The sequence below is a fragment of the Pongo abelii genome, chromosome 18 (genome assembly GCF_028885655.2).
Source record: "Pongo abelii isolate AG06213 chromosome 18, NHGRI_mPonAbe1-v2.0_pri, whole genome shotgun sequence".
NCBI lineage: Eukaryota > Metazoa > Chordata > Mammalia > Primates > Hominidae > Pongo > Pongo abelii.
This window is the reverse complement of record NC_072003.2, coordinates 26151943-26168010: the sequence shown is the minus strand read 5'-3', so window position 1 is coordinate 26168010 and position 16068 is coordinate 26151943. Positions and strand designations below refer to the sequence as shown.

The following is a 16068-nucleotide window of genomic DNA, read 5'->3' as shown; positions in this document are numbered from 1 at the left end:
AAGCTGGACAGCTGTAGTGCAAGAATGCACGCAGCTGCTCCAGCCAACAAGCCAAATGTTCCTCAGCTGCGGCCCAGCCAATGAAAGAAGCGTTGATGGAACTGAGGAGGAAGACCAAGACAAGGGAAGCAGAGACATCTCTTTCACTGTTCTACACAGAGAAAGGGAATAACGTGGGTAAGTTAGAGGCTATGCCGGTGTCTGGACAGCCCCCTGGCCCTGGGGAAGCTGTAAGGGCAGCAGGTACCGTGGGAAGGAGACCCCTCCTGCTGTACCAGGACCCGGGCACTGGTGCCTCTGGAGCAAGCCTATACTTAAACAACTCAGTTCTCCCAGCCCTGGGAAATGGACATGCAAAGTTTTGACAACAACCAGGGAATGAGAAAAGTCAATATTGAAGATGAGACCTCCTGAGATCCTTGGGCACTCCAGCTCTGTCCACTAGGGGCAGTTTCCTTAGCTCTAAGGCAGATGGGAAGGGATGGAGATGATTCCCCTAGGCCAGCCTGATTGACTGCTGTGAAATGGTGCAGATCCCAAGAACAATTCATTGCTAGGCGCAAGGTCCCAAACAGCCTTTCCCCATCCACCCAACAGCTCCCTTTCTACCTCTCAGCAAATTGCACTAAGGACTTTTACAACGGACTTGATTGACAGAGAAATTGACATGAAAAAGGGAGCAGTGGGAGATTCAGGGGGGAAGAGAGGTACACAGGGTGACCATCTTAGTTCATTTGTGCTGCTGTAAAGGAATACCCAAGGCTAGGTAATTTATAAAGAAAATAGGTTTATTTAGCTTAGGGTTCTGCTGGCTGGAAGTTTGGGCATCTGGTGAGAGCTTCAGGCTGCTTCCACTCATGGTGGAAGGCGTTGGGGAGATGGCATGTGCAGAGATCACATGGAGAGAGGAAGCAAGAGAATGGGGAGGTGCCAGGCTTTTATTTAACAGCCAGCTCTTGTGGCAAGTGGTAGAGGGAGAACTCACTCGCTCCCCACCCTCTCACCAGGGAGGGCATTGATCTATTCATGAAGGATCCGTTCCCATGACCCAAACACCTCCCATTAAGCCCCATCTCCAACACTGGGGATCACATTTCATGAGGTTTGCAGGGGCTCAAACATCCAAACTATAGCAATGACCTTACTCTGCTTCTCCTAGGCTCGGTGTACAAGAAGTACCCTCAAGGAAGGGGCTTGAGAAGGACTAGCTCTTCTATTGACTTACCCAGAAAGGATACAGTTTGCTCAAGCCAAGAGGTATTAAGTCACCTGTACCAGCACATGCCCATTAAGCAATAGAGTAATTCCTTCCACCAACCATTACTTCTAGGAGTGGGGGCATAATCAGAAATGAGAACAGACCAGGCACAGTGACTCACACCTGTAATCCCAGCACTTTGGGAGGCTGAGGTGGGTGGATCACTTGAGGTCAGGAGTTCGAGACCACCTGGCCAACATGGTGAAACCCCATCTCTACTAAAAATACAAAAATTAGCCAGGTGCAGTGGCGCGCACCTGTAGTCCCAGCTACTCGGGAGGCTACAGCATGAGAATCACTTGAAACTGGTAGGTGGAGGTTGCAGTGAGCCAAGATTGTGCCACTGCACTCCAGCCTGGGTGACAGAGCAAGACTCTGTCTCAAAAAAAAAAAAAAAGGGACAAACCTGATAAGAACAATTGCTTACTGTGGCAGATGGGATAAGGGTTAAATAGACCTAAATTCAAAATCTAGGTCTGCCACTTCCTGCCTGGGTTACCTTGGGCAAATCACCTAGCTACACTCAATCTCGCTGCCTTTGTAAAATAAGGACAATTGTGCTTGTCAAATAAGATTGATGTGAAGATTCTTTAAAGTGAAATCAACAGAAACCCCCCTTCTTGTGCATAAGGGGATGGTTGTCCCACAGCTATTCAATAAAAGCCTGAGCGTGGTTCTGATTGTGCCGATGGCGGATGCCATCCCTGGCTGCTTTGAGCCTGCCCATTCTTGTGTCCCTCGTTGTGACAAGGAGACTAAGATTATCCTAACTGGTTTAGAGGCTGAGCTTTAGACCAATCAGGGCTTTCCACTCAAATGTTGTAGGTGGGGTTGAAATGGATGTTAGGGAAGCAACAGTGTCCACAAGACTAGGGTCTGGGAGGTGTGCAATAGATTTTGTTCTTCACCCCCAGTATTTCTTTCTTTTTTTTTGAGACAGAGTTTCACTCTTGCTGCCCAGGCTGGAATGCAGTAGCACTATCACTGCAACCTTCACCTCCTGGGTTCAAAAGATTCTCCTGCCTCAGCCTCCCAAGTAGCCGGGATTACAGGCATGCACCACCATGCCCGGCTAATTTTTTGTATTTAGTAGAGATGGGGTTTCACCATGTTGGCCAGGCTGTTCTCAAACTCCTGACCTCAGGTGATCCACCCCTGTCAGCCTCCCAAAGTGCTGGGATTACAGGCATGAGCCACCAGCCTGCCCCCCATATTTCTTGTGCACTTCTCCTCCCCAGGGAAGGAATCTGCATGGGATGGATGCTCTGTGAGGACCTGGGAATCCCACATTTCAAACATCATACAGGTTTCAAACATGAGGTTCTCATAGATGAGTCAGATGATCATTCAGTTGAGTCTGAATTCCCTAAGATAATAGTTCTTTCTTTTATTCTAAAGTGGGTGGCAAAATATGGGCTCAAAAAATTGAAGCTGGAGATTTCCAGATGCATGGGTCCCAACTGCACTCATCAAAAGTCAGGACAGAGGTCAGCATCAGCCAAACACTGCAGCATCTTCCCCAGCATTGAGATCCATGTAAGTCACAATTTTCGTCATCATTTTTTTTCTCCCCCAACTCAGCTGCAAATGGCAGAGAGCAGTGTAGGGCACTGTGGCTTCTATTTCTGCTTGTAGGAACTGCCGTCCTCCCCAAAGTGGGACTCCCCTCACCAAATAGGAGATGCAAAATCCTGTTGGAAGAAAAGCCAACCTCCCAGAGGGCCTAAGATCCCATTCCAGGGTTAGATGAGCTCATTGGAATAAGAATTAGAAACAATTGCTGAGACCAGGTGCGGTGACTCCTGCCTGTAGTACCAAGTGCTTTGGGAGGATTGCTTGAGCCCAAGAGTTTGAGACCAGCCTGGGCAACATAGCAAGACCCCACCTCTGGAAAAAAAATTAGATTAGCCAGGTGCAGCTGTGTGCCTGTAGTCCCAGCTACTTGGGAGGCTGAGGTGGGAGGATTTGTTGAGTCATGGAGTTCAAGGCTGCAGTGAGCCGTGATCACGCCACTGCACTCCAGCCTGGGCCATGGAGCAGGAGCCTGTCTCTTAAAACATAAAAAGGAAAAGATGAGAAAAAGTAGCAATTGCTGAGAAGATTGGGCCATGGCTGAAGTGTTCACCCGTAAGAATGCTGTACCCCAATGCTGATGCTGGTTCTGTTATGGCAGGAAATAGGGGTTGTGATAGGAAGTGAAGGGTTCTCTTCTCTATTTTCTAATTTTGGGGTGATTTTTATTGCTTTGACACTGGAACAAGTAAATTTAGTACAGAATGAAAATCTGATCATTTCTCTCCTTGCCCTCTTATCCTACATTGTCAAGATTAGGGGAAACTAAAAATAGCCACAAAATTCAAAATTATTCGTTAGAGGAATGTAGGGTCGTTCTAGTATGTTGCCCCTCTCCACCCGAAGTCATCTTTCAGTTCAAAATTTATGAACTTCTTACCCCACCATTAAGAGTTTTCTATTTTAAAATTTAGAGATTATTGGCCGGGTGTGGTGGCTCATGCCTGTAGTCCCAGCACTTTGGGAGGCCAAGGCGGGCAGATCACCTGAGGTCAGGAGTTCGAGACCACCCTGGCCAACACAGTGAAACCCCGTCTCTACTGTAAATACAAAAATTAGCCAGGCATGGTGCCATGCGCCTGTAATCCCAGCTACTCAGGAGGCTGAGGCAGGAGAATCGCTTGAACCCGGGAGGCGGAGGCTGAAGTGAGCCGAGATCGCATCACTGCACTACACAGCCTGGGCAACCGAGTGAGACTCTGTCTCAAAAAAAAAAAAAAAATTAGAGATTATTATGATTTTTATTAATATAGCCACTGCATTTACCAAAAAAAAATCCTAATTCCCTACTCCTTTGTAGAACCATAAATCTACTAGTTTAATAAAAGAAAAAAAAAGCTTTAAACAAACAAAAAATATACACTTAACAGATGGTTGTTTTTTGTGGGTTTTTGTTTGTTTGTTGAGACAGGATCTTGCTCTGTCATCCAGGCAGGAGTGCAGTGGTGCAATCACAGCTCACTGCAGCCTCTATCTACCTCCCTGGGCTCAGGCAATCCTCCCACCTCAGCCTCCCCCAAGCAGCTGGGACTACAGGCACATGCCACCACACCAGCTAATTTTTCTGTTTTTGGTAGAGATGAGGTCTCCCTATGTTGCCCAGGCTGGTCTTGATCTCCTGGGCTCAAGCGATCCTCCTGCCTCGGCCTCCCAAAGCACTGGGATTACAGGCATGAGCCACCGTGCCCAGCCAACAAATATTTTGGGAATTGTTAACCACGATGGAATAAACAATTTTAGGGGGTGATGGGGATATGAAGAAATGGCTGATGGGGTGGGTGCTTGCCTCCACTTGCCTTAACCCAGGGAGTGGTGAGACACATCCAGTGGACGCCCAGGGAGATGGAGGTGTACATCAGGCACTTGGAGAAGGTGTTAAGGCGCTATGTCCAGAGGCTGCAGTGGCTGCTGTCCGGTGAGCCTGCCCACTGCCCTGAAGGGTGGAGGAGGATGAGGGGATATGGAAGGCTAGCCCCAGGGGCCCCAGTGTCAGTCCTTCCAAAGCCAGACCTTTGAGAACTGCAGATCAGAGGATTAGGCCAGGAACATCATCCAGATACAACATGACACTGGGAGGCCAGGCGTGGTGGCTCATGCCTGTAATCTCTGCACTTTGGGAGGCCGAGGTGGGTGGATCACCAGTCAGTAGTTCGAAACCAGCCTGGCCAACATGATGAAACCCCGTCTCTACTAAAAATACAAAAAATTAGCCAGGCATGGTGGCAGGCACCTGTAATCCCAGCTACTCGGGAGGCTGAGGCAGGAGAATCGCAGAGGTTGCAGTTAGCTGAGATCGCGCCACTGCACTCTAGCCTGGGCAACAAGAGTGAAACTCTGTCCAAAAAAAAGAAATGACAGTGGGTTCAGAGGACAGGCAAGGGGCTGGATAACAGGGAGGTGGAACTTGGGCCAAAGAGCCCCAGCAGGAGCTCAGCCTGCTCTGCAAGGCCACCTGCCGCACCTTGCCCTCCTGCAAGTGACAAGGGGCTCACTGTCAAAAGGTTTGCTTTAATATTGACTGGGCCCCAGCAAAACAGCCCCTGGAGGTGCAGATGGTAAGGGGAACTGACAGAGCAGAAACCCTCTGGTTTTTTTGTTTGTTTTTTGTTTTTTTATTTTAGAAACAGGGTCTTGCTCTGTCACCTAGTCTGGAGTCCAGTGGTGCAGTCATGGCTTACTGCAGCCTCGAACTGGGCACAAGCAATCCTCCCACCTCAGCCTTGCAAGGAGCTGAGACTACAGGCACGTGCCACCATGCCCAGCTTACTTTATTTATTTTTTTTAGATAGAGTCTTGCTATGTTGCACAGGCTGGCCCCGAACTCCTAGGCTCAAGCGATCCTCCTGCCTCAGCCTCCCAAAGTCCTGGGATTGTAAGTGTGAGCTACCGTGGACCTCTTTACAAAGAGCACCAAGTCCCCTCCAGGAGAGGTGAATGGACAGGGTTGGGCTGTGGATTAAGAGATGGTCTGAAGCATCAAGCCCAAGAAGACGGGCAGACAGCTAGAACTGGACAGGAGGGGATTCAGGCTATGGAGCCTGGAGGGTTTCTGGGGCAACAGGAGGAGGGAGGAAGGGAGTCCTATATAGAGATCCTACAGGTGGCCTTGTATGTGCCACTCAGGGTCCTGTGTAAATTCATTAGGTCCAGTCCTCTGCAGTAGGACCTGGTATAGACAGTCCATGGACAGGGGCGTCATGATGACTGCTGCTTCAGGTACAGTTGTCAGGTCAGAGGCTGAGCTGGGACAGAGAAGGCATGAGCCTCTCTCCACCCTCGGTTCACATTACCCCTGGGAATGGTGACATAAAACCAGAGATCCAGTGATTTCTTTTGTAGTACGAACCCCCCAGCTCACATCCCAGTACACACCCAAACACTATCTAATATTTCAAAACAATATCATGATACTATTTAATCCAATCACTTTAAGGATGAGGAAACTCAAGCCCAGGAGGTTATAACTGCTTGTGCAACTCATCACAGACAAAGCCAGAGCTGAAATCTCAATCTCCCAAAGCCCAAACCACTGACCAGGTCTGCCCTTGGACAATCGACCCCTCCCACAGCACCACAAAGGCCGTCTCCCAGTGGGGTGACATCCGATCAATGGTCAGGCAGGCAACAGGTGTCACAAGACTTTATAGTTGATAGATAGAGTGAGGGAAACCACCCAGGAGGAGGGACCCTTCACTCCCTGCCTGCCTCTGCCCCATCTGTCTCGGAGCAGGGAGCCGCCGACTGTTTGGCGCCGTTTTGGAGAGAAAAGTATGCATTTTGCTGGACACGTCAGGGTCCATGGGCCCCTACCTGCAGCAGGTGAAGACAGAGCTGGTTTTGCTGATTTGGGAACAGCTGCGGAAGTGCTGTGACAGGTAGGAGGCGAGGACTGATCAGGAAGATCAAAGGGGCAGTTCCTGGGGCTTCCCTGGCCAAGCACGCTCCCTCCTCTCAGTGCCAACAGGCCTGGAGTTTCTGAGATGCTCTTCTGAGTAACACATTTGAGTAGGAAAGAGCACTGTATTCTGCTCTGCTATGAAGGAAAGCAGTTTTTAGAGGCTGGATATGGTGGCTCATACCTGTAATCCCAGCAATTTTGGAGGCCAAGGCAGGAGGATCACTTGAGCTCAGGAATTCAAGACCAGTCTCAGCAACAAAGTGACACCCCATCTCTACAAAACATTTACAAATTAGCTGGGTATGGTGGTGTGCACCCGTAGCCCCAACTACTTGGGAGGCTGAGGAAGGAGGATCACTTGAGCCCAGGAGGTTGAGGTTGCAATGAGCTATGATTGCACCAGTGCACTCCTGCCTGGGCAACAGAGTAAGACCCTGTCTCAAAAAAAAAAAAAAAAGGAACGCAATTTTTAGAAATTAATTTCAGGCCTAGGAACAATTGCAAGCATAGCAAAGGAACTACCATGGGGCCTTGAAGTATGGCTTTCAGCTGAACTTGATTTTTTTTTAATTATTTAATGATATAATTTTTTTAATTTTTGTGAACTTGATTTTTGAGTGGAGGAAGTTGTTTATTTTCCCTATCCAGAAGGGCTGACCTGAAGGGGACCCCAGGGGACTCTCATCTTAGACTAGGCCTCGTTCTTGCCTTAATCAGAGTATACATTTATTGAGCACTTTCTGTGCACCAGATGCTTTACACGCATCATTTCATCAGCTCTCACAATGAGCCCGTGAGGTGTTGCTGTTATCAGCCCCCATTTTTCAGAAAAGGAAGCCAGGACTTCAAGAGGTTAAGACACTTGCTGAAGATTGGGTAACCAGTCACTGGCTGAGCTAGGATTGTTTGGGTTGTTTGTTTGTTTGTTTGTTTTGAGACGGGGTCTCACTCTGTCTCCCAGGCTGGAGTGCAGTCATGTGATCATAGCTCACTGCAGCCTCAACGTCCTGGGCTCAAGTGATCTCCCACCTCAGCCTCCCAATTAGCTTAGACTACAGGCGCACAGCACCATGCCTGGCTAATTTTTTTAAAAAAATTTTTGTAGAGATGGGGGTCTCACTGTGTTGCCCAGGCTGGTCTTAAACTCCTGGCCTCAAGCAATCCTCCCAGCTTGGCGTTCCAAAGTACTGGAATTATAGGCACAGGCCACTGTGTCTGGCTTGAGCTGGGATTTAAATCTATTTCTGTCTGCATTTAAATTGTCAGTGTGTACCCTCTCATTCTCAAGAGGCCCCACAGCCCTCTCCCTGAGGGGCCACGGCGCTCATTGTACGGGTCTTCAGTGACAAGCAAGAATAGTCCTCATGAGGGTAACTTATCTGAATTCAATCTAGACAGGCCTGTTCTAACCAATCTCTTTCTCCCCTTCTCTGCCCCTCACCTCCTCTTTTCCTCCTCCCCAGTTTTAACCTGCTCAGCTTTGCAGAGAGCCTTCACTCGTGGCAGGACACGCTGGTGGAGACCACAGATGCAGCGTGTCATGAGGCTATGCAATGGGTGACCCACCTGCAAGCTCAGGGCAGCACCTCCATCTTGCAAGCATTGCTGGTAAGTCCCACCATGGAGTCTGACCTTGACGCAAAACAAATACCATCATCCCCAATGCTGACGCCGCACGATGCTTTAGGATTTACAAAGGGCACTTTTAGAATTTACAAAGCACTGCATCATTTCATCTTCCCAACACCCCAGTGAGAAAAGGATTCTCAATGTTCTCACGTTATAGATGAAGACACAGGCTGGGTGTGGTGGCTCACACCTGTAATCCCAGCACTTTGGGAGGGCAAGGCAGGTGGATCACCTGAGGTCAAGAGTTCGAGACCATCCTGACCAACATGGTGAAACCCCGTCTCTACTAAATACAAAAGGTTAGCCGGGCATGGTGGCACATGCCTGTAATCCCAACTACTTGGGAGGCTGAAGCAGAAGAATTGCTTGAACCTGGGAGTCAGAGGTTGCAGTGAGCCGAGATTGCACCATTGCACTCCAGCCTGGGCAACAAGAACGAAACTCCATCTCAAAAAAATAAAAATTAAAAAAAATGGATGAAGACACAGAGGCTCAGAGAGATTAAGTGACTTGCTTGGGATTAACCAGCTAGGCAGTGAACCATGCTATTCCTGCTAAACCTCAGCAGCTTCCTTAGTCTGTCTGAGGCTGAAAGAGAATCTCAGTCTTTTTGAACAGGTCAGTGGCATCCAATCAGATGCATTTTGGCAGAGGTGGCAGCAAGCACCACCTTTAGGCATTTGGTTCTTGTCTTCTGGGTAAGCCTCTCCCCTGAGCTTGACAAGCTTCCTGTGTTCTTTCAGAAAGCTTTCAGTTTCCATGATCTGGAAGGATTGTACCTCCTGACTGACGGAAAGCCAGACACAAGCTGCAGCCTTGTCCTAAATGAAGTCCAAAAACTCAGGGAGAAAAGAGATGTGAAAGTGCACACCATTTCCCTGAACTGCTCAGACAGGTGCGCAATATGGAGTCTGACTGAGTTTTATTCTTTTTCCATAGCCACACATCTCAGCAGGGAGATCCAAGCTCCTCACCTAATCTAGCTGCTCACTTAGACACGGGTCTCTCCTGGGCCCTAATCCTGTAAATCAGAAATTAGGAGAAGCGGCCGGGCATGCTGGCTCACGCCTGTAATCCCAGCATTTTGGGAGGTTGAGGCAGGTGGATCACTTGAGGTCAGGAGTTCAAGACCAGCCTGGCCAACATGGTGAAACCCTGTCTCTACTAAAAATACAAAAATTAGACAGGCATGGTGGTAGGCTCCTGTAATCCCAGCTACTCAGGAGACTGAGATGTGAGAATCGCTTGATCCAGGGAGGCAGAGGTTGCAGTCAGCGGAGGTTGCACCATGGCACTCTAGCCTGGACAACAGAGTGAGACTGTCAGAAAAAAAAAAAATAATGAAATTAGGAGAAGCATTGTTTTTCTAGATGGCCCAAGCCGGTGTCACACCGTAGGGTGAAAACCCCTCTCTTTACTCAGATATTTCCCTCTGACTTCCTCCAGCCTGGAAACACGTTTGCATGGGATTCACACAGTCATGTTACAGTCTCCCTCCTACTCTTCCCTGGGATCACATTTGTGAATATTTAGGGGACATTTAGGGGAAAAGCTAGAGAGAAAAATATTAATGTAGCATCGTCATGGTTATTTTTATAAACGATCACTATAGAACATGTGTTATGACTGGGCACAGTGGCTCATGCCTATAATCCCAGTGCTTTGGGAGACTGAGGTGGGAGGATCACTTGAGGCCAGGAGTTCGAGACCAGCCTGGATATCATAACAAGATTCCATCTCTACAAAATAAAATAAAAATGTGAAAAAGAACACGTCAGATAAGACATACTCAGCTCATTCAAAAAAAAAAAAAAAACTATTATTAGCAAAACAGACTGCATAGGGACACATTTTATCTCTTGGTCTAAATCATGAGCCCCATAACTGTAGTATGTGTGTCCTTTACAGGCCTAACACATAGTAGGCACCGGATAAATGTCCCATAAATAAATGGGGGCTAGGCTGGGCACGATGGCTCACGCCTGTAATCCCAGCACTTTGGGAGGCCAAGGCAGGTGGATCACCTGAGGTCAGGAGTTTGACCTCATAGCGTCAAGACAGCGAAACTCCTGGCCAACATAGTGAAACTCTGTCTCTACTAAAAAAATACAAAAATTAGCCGGGTATGGTGGCCGGCACCTGTAGTCCCAGCTACTCAGGAGGCTGAGGCAGGGGAATCACTTGAACCTGGGAGGCTGAGGTTGCAGTGAGCCAAGATTGTGCCACTGCACTCCAGCCTAGGTGACAGACTAAGATTCTGTCTCAAAAGAGAAAAGAAATGGGGGCTGGAGTGTGTGGGCTGTGTGGTTTCAGGGGGTCCAGGCTAAATGGCGACACTCACATGGGGACTCCTCTTCCCTCAAGCAACAGCAGTTGCTATAGCTGTCCATAAGCTGGTGGGGCAAGTGTCCTTTGGTGTTCTAATGGCGGTCTCCATGGGACAAGCCACCGCCCATTGCCAGGCTGATTTCTCTTAAGCCCCACAGACTTAAGTTCCCCATGGATGTGGGCAGTCACACGAACTTGCCTGGTCAGTCAGCCTCCCCACCAGCCCTCTGTGCCTTCCTTCCAGAGCGGCAGTTGAATTCCTGAGAAAGCTGGCTTCCTTCACCAGCGGACGCTATCACTGCCCTGTGGGTGAGGACACACTCTCCAAAATTCGCAGCCTGCTGACCAAAGTCTTCATCAATGAAAAGGTAGGTTGCAGAGCCACTGAGCATAAGGTCTGTTGAAACGGCTCAGTAAAATACCAACAGGCATGGGGTTTTCCTTCTTGAACTCCTGGGCTCAAGTGAACCTCCCACCTCGGCCTCCCAAAGTGTTGGGATTACAGGCATGAGCCACCATGCCCATCCTGGGTTTTCCTTCTGACTAAAAAGATCTCTGCTTTTCGTTGAGACAAAATATTAGCCAAAAAGGATTGGGTTTCCCTGCCACTGTCCTTTTAGGCTGACTCTCCTCAAGGCTGGGAAAGAAGCAGGATTTGAGGGTGTTATATTTCCTGATGGTCAGGCCAGTTTGCCTTTGTTGGAAATTTATGTGGCTTTATGTAGATTACCTCTTTTAATATTATACCCATTTAACAGATGAACAACAGGCCCAGCGAGATTTAAGAATACACCTAAAGCTGGGCACGGTGGCTCACACCTGTAATCCCAGCACTTTGGGAGGCTGAGGTGGGTGGATCACTTGAGGTCAGGAGTTTGAGACCAGCCTGGCCAACATAGTGAAATGACGTCTCGACTAAAAATATAAAAATTAGCCGGGCGTGGTGGCATGCACATGTAATCCCAGTTACTCGGGAGGCTGAGGCAGAATTGCTTAAACCTGGGAGACCCAGGTTGCAGTCAGCCGAGATTGCGCCACTGCACTTCAGCATGAGTGTCAGAGCAAGACTCTGTCTCAAAACAAACAAACGACAACAACAACAAAAAACTAAAGTCAGAGGAAGTGGTATAGCTAGAGCCCCAAGACACCCATGATCTTAAACTTTGTGCTTTAATTCCTGCATATTTGTGTCTTCTGGGGTTCAATTCACTGAAATACAGACATTCAAGTTATCTGTTAAGCAATAGATCTGGCAAAGTCATAGGTTACCTATTAAGTAATAAGTCTAGTAAAGTCATAGATTTCAATGATCCACTTCTGACTTAATAGGAAAATTCTGCACTTATTTATACCTTTTAGGAATGCAATGTTGTCATTGATAACATTCCCAGGGCAACAAATTATCAAGTAAGACAACCAATCAGAATTCCAGATTTCTTTTCAGAGGTTAAAGTTACTTTCACAGGACATGGCATAATTTTTTTTTTTTTTTTTTTTTTTTTTTTTGAGACAGGGTCTCATTCTGTTGCCCAGGCTAGAGTGCAGAGGCACAATCACAGCTCACCACAGCCTCCACGTCCTGGGCTCAGGCAATCTTTCCACCTCAGCCTCCAGATTAGCTGGGATCACAGGTGCGCCACCACGCTCAGCTAATTTCTTTAATTTTTTGTAGAAACAGGATCTCACCATGTTGCCCAGGCTGATCTCAAACTCCTAGGATTAAGTAATCCTCCCGCTGGAGCTTCCCAAAGTGTTGGGATTACAGGTGTGAACCGTCAGGCTTGGCTGGCATAATCTTTGAAGTCTGGGTAGCCTTACATGACTCCTTTGTTCAACTAGCTCTTCTAGGGACAAGTATTATAAATAATACAGAGAACTGAACAAATTGGTAAAAGTAATGAATATTCACCTAAGTGTCCTTATTACACAGGAAAACAAGTGATGATATGTTTAAGGCTATCAGCTTAATACCTTATCAAATCAGATTCTCCGAATTGTTTTTGCATGCAGAATGGGATTGCTGTGCTACTACTGCCAGGCAGAAGGGATGGCTTCCTCTTTTTTCTTTTTTCTTTTTTTTTTTTCTTTTGACACGAAGTCTTGCTGTGTCACCAGACTGGAGTGCAGTGGCGCGATCTCAGCTCACTTCAGCCTCTGCCTCCTGGGTTCAAGTGATTCTCATGTCTCAGCCTCCCGAGTAGCTAGGATTGCAGGTGCCTGCCACCACACCCAGCTAACTTTTATATTTTTAGTAGAGATGAGGTTTCATCATGTTGGCCAGGCTGGTCTCAAACTTCTGACCTCAAGTGATCCGCCCGCCTCAGCCACCCGAAGCGCTGGGATTGGTAAAATGTATTTTTAAGGATAGGTGGTGAAATTTTATTAGTTAACATTTTTTAAAAAGCATGCCTCAGCCAGGTGTGGTGGCACATGCCTGTGGTCCTAGCTACTTGGGAGGCTGAAGTGGGAGGATAGCTTGAGCCCAGGAGGTCGAGGCTACAGTGAGCCATGATCATGCCACTGCCCTGTAGCCAGGACAACAGAGCAAGGCTCTGTCTCTAAAATCAACCAAATAAAAAGCATACCTGTGAGTCTATTTCACTAGAAAAAAATGCAAAAAATGGCTGAACAGATTCTACTGAATAGCGATGAGATAAGGAACCTGTGCCATTTCTGTTCCACTGGCCCAGAGTGGGGCCACCTTCACTCAGTTTCTGACATCGTTGTACTTTGCCACCGTCCCCTCCCTACACTGACTCTCAGACATCGTATTTCAAAGTGTCCCCTCTGCAGAATGACTGTCTTCATAGGTAGTGAGCTTCCTGACCCTGGAGATATACAAGCAGAGGCTCACAAGATTTCCTGCACTGAATAGAAGCCAGAACATGATTAGCTCTAAAATGCTTTTTCTGAGATTTTGGATTTTCAGCTCCCATCCAGTTATTAACTTCACACTCATTTCCTCTTTTCAAGGATCCCACGCTGCCACCATTTGAAGGAGATGATTTAAGGATCCTGGCCCAGGAGATCACCAAGGCCAGAAGCTTCCTCTGGCAGGCCCAATCCTTCAGGTATGCCCTTCACGCAGCCTCTCCCGCCTGCCATGTGGCTACAGCCCATGCAGACCCCGGACCCCATCGAGAAGGGCCGCACCCGTGATGGTACCCTTGCTCCAAGGGTTCCTGCCCTGCTTCTCCCAGCCAGCCCAGAAATCTGGGCACCAGGGAGACCATCTTTCTTCATCTCCTGCCCACCAGATCCCAACTCCAGAAGAAAAATGATGCAGAACCAAAGGTCACTCTTTCCTAGAGAAGTGTTCTCAGGTAAGGGGAGGGGCTAGACCCCATACTGCCTGAGTGTGCACTAAGCACCAAGTGACATGCTCTATTTTGTGGTCAATAATAACTTTGGCTAAAAAATAATGATTCCTCTAAACAGAAATGTCATCCTGCAAAGGACCACTCACTGAGCAAATCTCAGCCCTGAGGGCAGGATGGGATGGAATGCTGTAACCCACAGGAAACATGATTCCTGGTACCAGGACTCCCTGGAAGCTGAGGAAGGAAAGACTCTGTCTTTTGTGTGAGGGGCCATTCCTGGGTCTAATCTAACTGTCCAGCCCTGTCCCGCAGTGCACCCTACTCTCCAGCCACTAGATTGTCCCTCTCTGGGAAGCTCTAAACCAACCCCCTGCCTGAACGGTGCTTCTTGCAAACCAACCCCCTGCCTGAACGGTGCTTCTTGCCCCCTCTGCCTGGAGACTCCTGCTCACCCATCAAGGCACAGCTCAAATGACATCAGCTCCCTGGGACCCATCTAGAGTGAGGGGCCTCCAGTCTTTCTCTTGCAGCGTCCTGACCACGCAGACCTCTCGCACTCAGCACTCCATGTCACGCCACCTTGCTCGCTGATCTAACTCTTCTCCTTGACTGTGAGCTCCCTCGGGATGAGACTGGTGTCCCAGGATCTGCAGGTCCCCAGAAGCTGCCACATAGGAGACACATGGTAAACAGTGAACAGGTGGCTGGTCCATAAGAGGCTAATGCAGAATCACGGTCAGCCCATCCTGGGGGAAGAAGAAATAAGTGAGCCTCAGCACCACCCTCCATCCCTGCCCAACCAAAGTGAAGTGAAGGCTGCTCATCTGGGGTCATTTTCTAAAATTAAAAACAATTAATTTTATTCCACTAATAGGATCAACATGACTTTAACTGTTTGAAGTGATCATTGGCGTGTGCATGTGTGTGTGCGTAAATTTTTAGTGACATAAAACTTTATTAAAAGACTCATGCCATAATATATAAAGAATTTCAATAAGAAAAAGATAAACATCCAATTTTTTTTTTTTTTTTTTTTTTTGAAATAGAGTCTCACTCTGTTGTCTAGGCTGGAGTGCAGTGGTGCAATCTTGGCTCACTGCAACCTCTGCCTCCCGGGTTCAAGTGGTTCTCCTGCCTCAGCCTCCTGAGCAGCTGAGCAGCTGGGACTACAGGGACCCACCACCACGCCCGGCTAATTTTTGTATTTTTAGTAGAGACAGGGTTTCACTATGTTGGCCAGGCTGGTCTTGAACTCCTGATCTCAGGGGATCTGCCCGCCTTGGCCTCCCAAAGTGCTGGGATTATAGGCGTAAGCCACTGTGCCCGGCCCATTCCAATTTTTTTTTTTTTTTTTTTTTTTTTTAGGCAGAGTCTCACTCTTTTTGCCCAGGCTGGAATGCAGTGGCACAATCTCAGCTCACTGCAACCTCCGCCTCCCAGGTTCAAGCGATTCTCCTGCCTCAGCCTCCCGAGTAGAGTAGCTGGGATTACAGGTGCCTGCCACCACACCCAGCTAATTTTTTTTGTTTGTTTGTTTTTAGTGGAGACAGGATTTCACCATGTTGGCCAGGCTGGTCTCAAACTCCTGACCTCAGGTGATCCGGCCTGACTGAGACTCCCAAAGTGCTGGGATTACAGGCATGAGTCACCGCGCCTGGCCCAACCAATTTTTAAAATGGACAATAGGTACATGAAAAGGTGCTCAACAGCCTTACCTGCCAGGGAAGTGTAAATTAAAACCACAGTGAGATGCCACTACACTCCCACTAGAATGGCTAAAATCAAAAAGACTGGGGTTGGGCACAGTGGCTCATGCCTCTAATCCCAACATTTTGGGAGGCTGAGATGGGAGGATCGCTTGATGCCAGAGGTTCAACACCAGCCTGGGCAACATAGCAAGACCCATGTCTCCAAAAGTTTAAAAGAAATTAGCCAGGCATGGTGGCCCAATACATGTAGTTTTAGCTATTCAGGAGGCTGAGGCATGAGGATCAGTTAAGCCCAGGAGTTTGAGACTGCAGTTAGCTATGATTGTGCCATTGCACTCCAGCCTGGACAACAGA

General features: G+C 48.2%; 1 protein-coding gene across 5 annotated transcripts in view; it reads left to right on the top strand.

Moving 5' to 3' along the window:
• VWA3A (von Willebrand factor A domain containing 3A) overlaps positions 1–14868 on the top strand; it is a 64011-nt gene extending 49143 nt beyond the window's left edge. For all 5 annotated transcript variants that reach the window (XM_054533637.1, XM_054533636.2, XM_054533638.2 and 2 more), the window contains 11 exons: positions 67–177; positions 1160–1257; positions 2657–2794; positions 4637–4745; positions 6561–6705; positions 8192–8336; positions 9101–9252; positions 10930–11053; positions 13659–13756; positions 13943–14008; positions 14124–14868. In XM_054533637.1, the coding sequence (XP_054389612.1) occupies positions 67–177; positions 1160–1257; positions 2657–2794; positions 4637–4745; positions 6561–6705; positions 8192–8336; positions 9101–9252; positions 10930–11053; positions 13659–13756; positions 13943–13994 (1172 nt within the window). In that variant the 3' untranslated portion in view covers positions 13995–14008; positions 14124–14868. The remainder of the gene's footprint in view (positions 1–66; positions 178–1159; positions 1258–2656; positions 2795–4636; positions 4746–6560; positions 6706–8191; positions 8337–9100; positions 9253–10929; positions 11054–13658; positions 13757–13942; positions 14009–14123) is intronic.
• The last annotated feature ends 1200 nt before the right edge of the window (positions 14869–16068 follow it).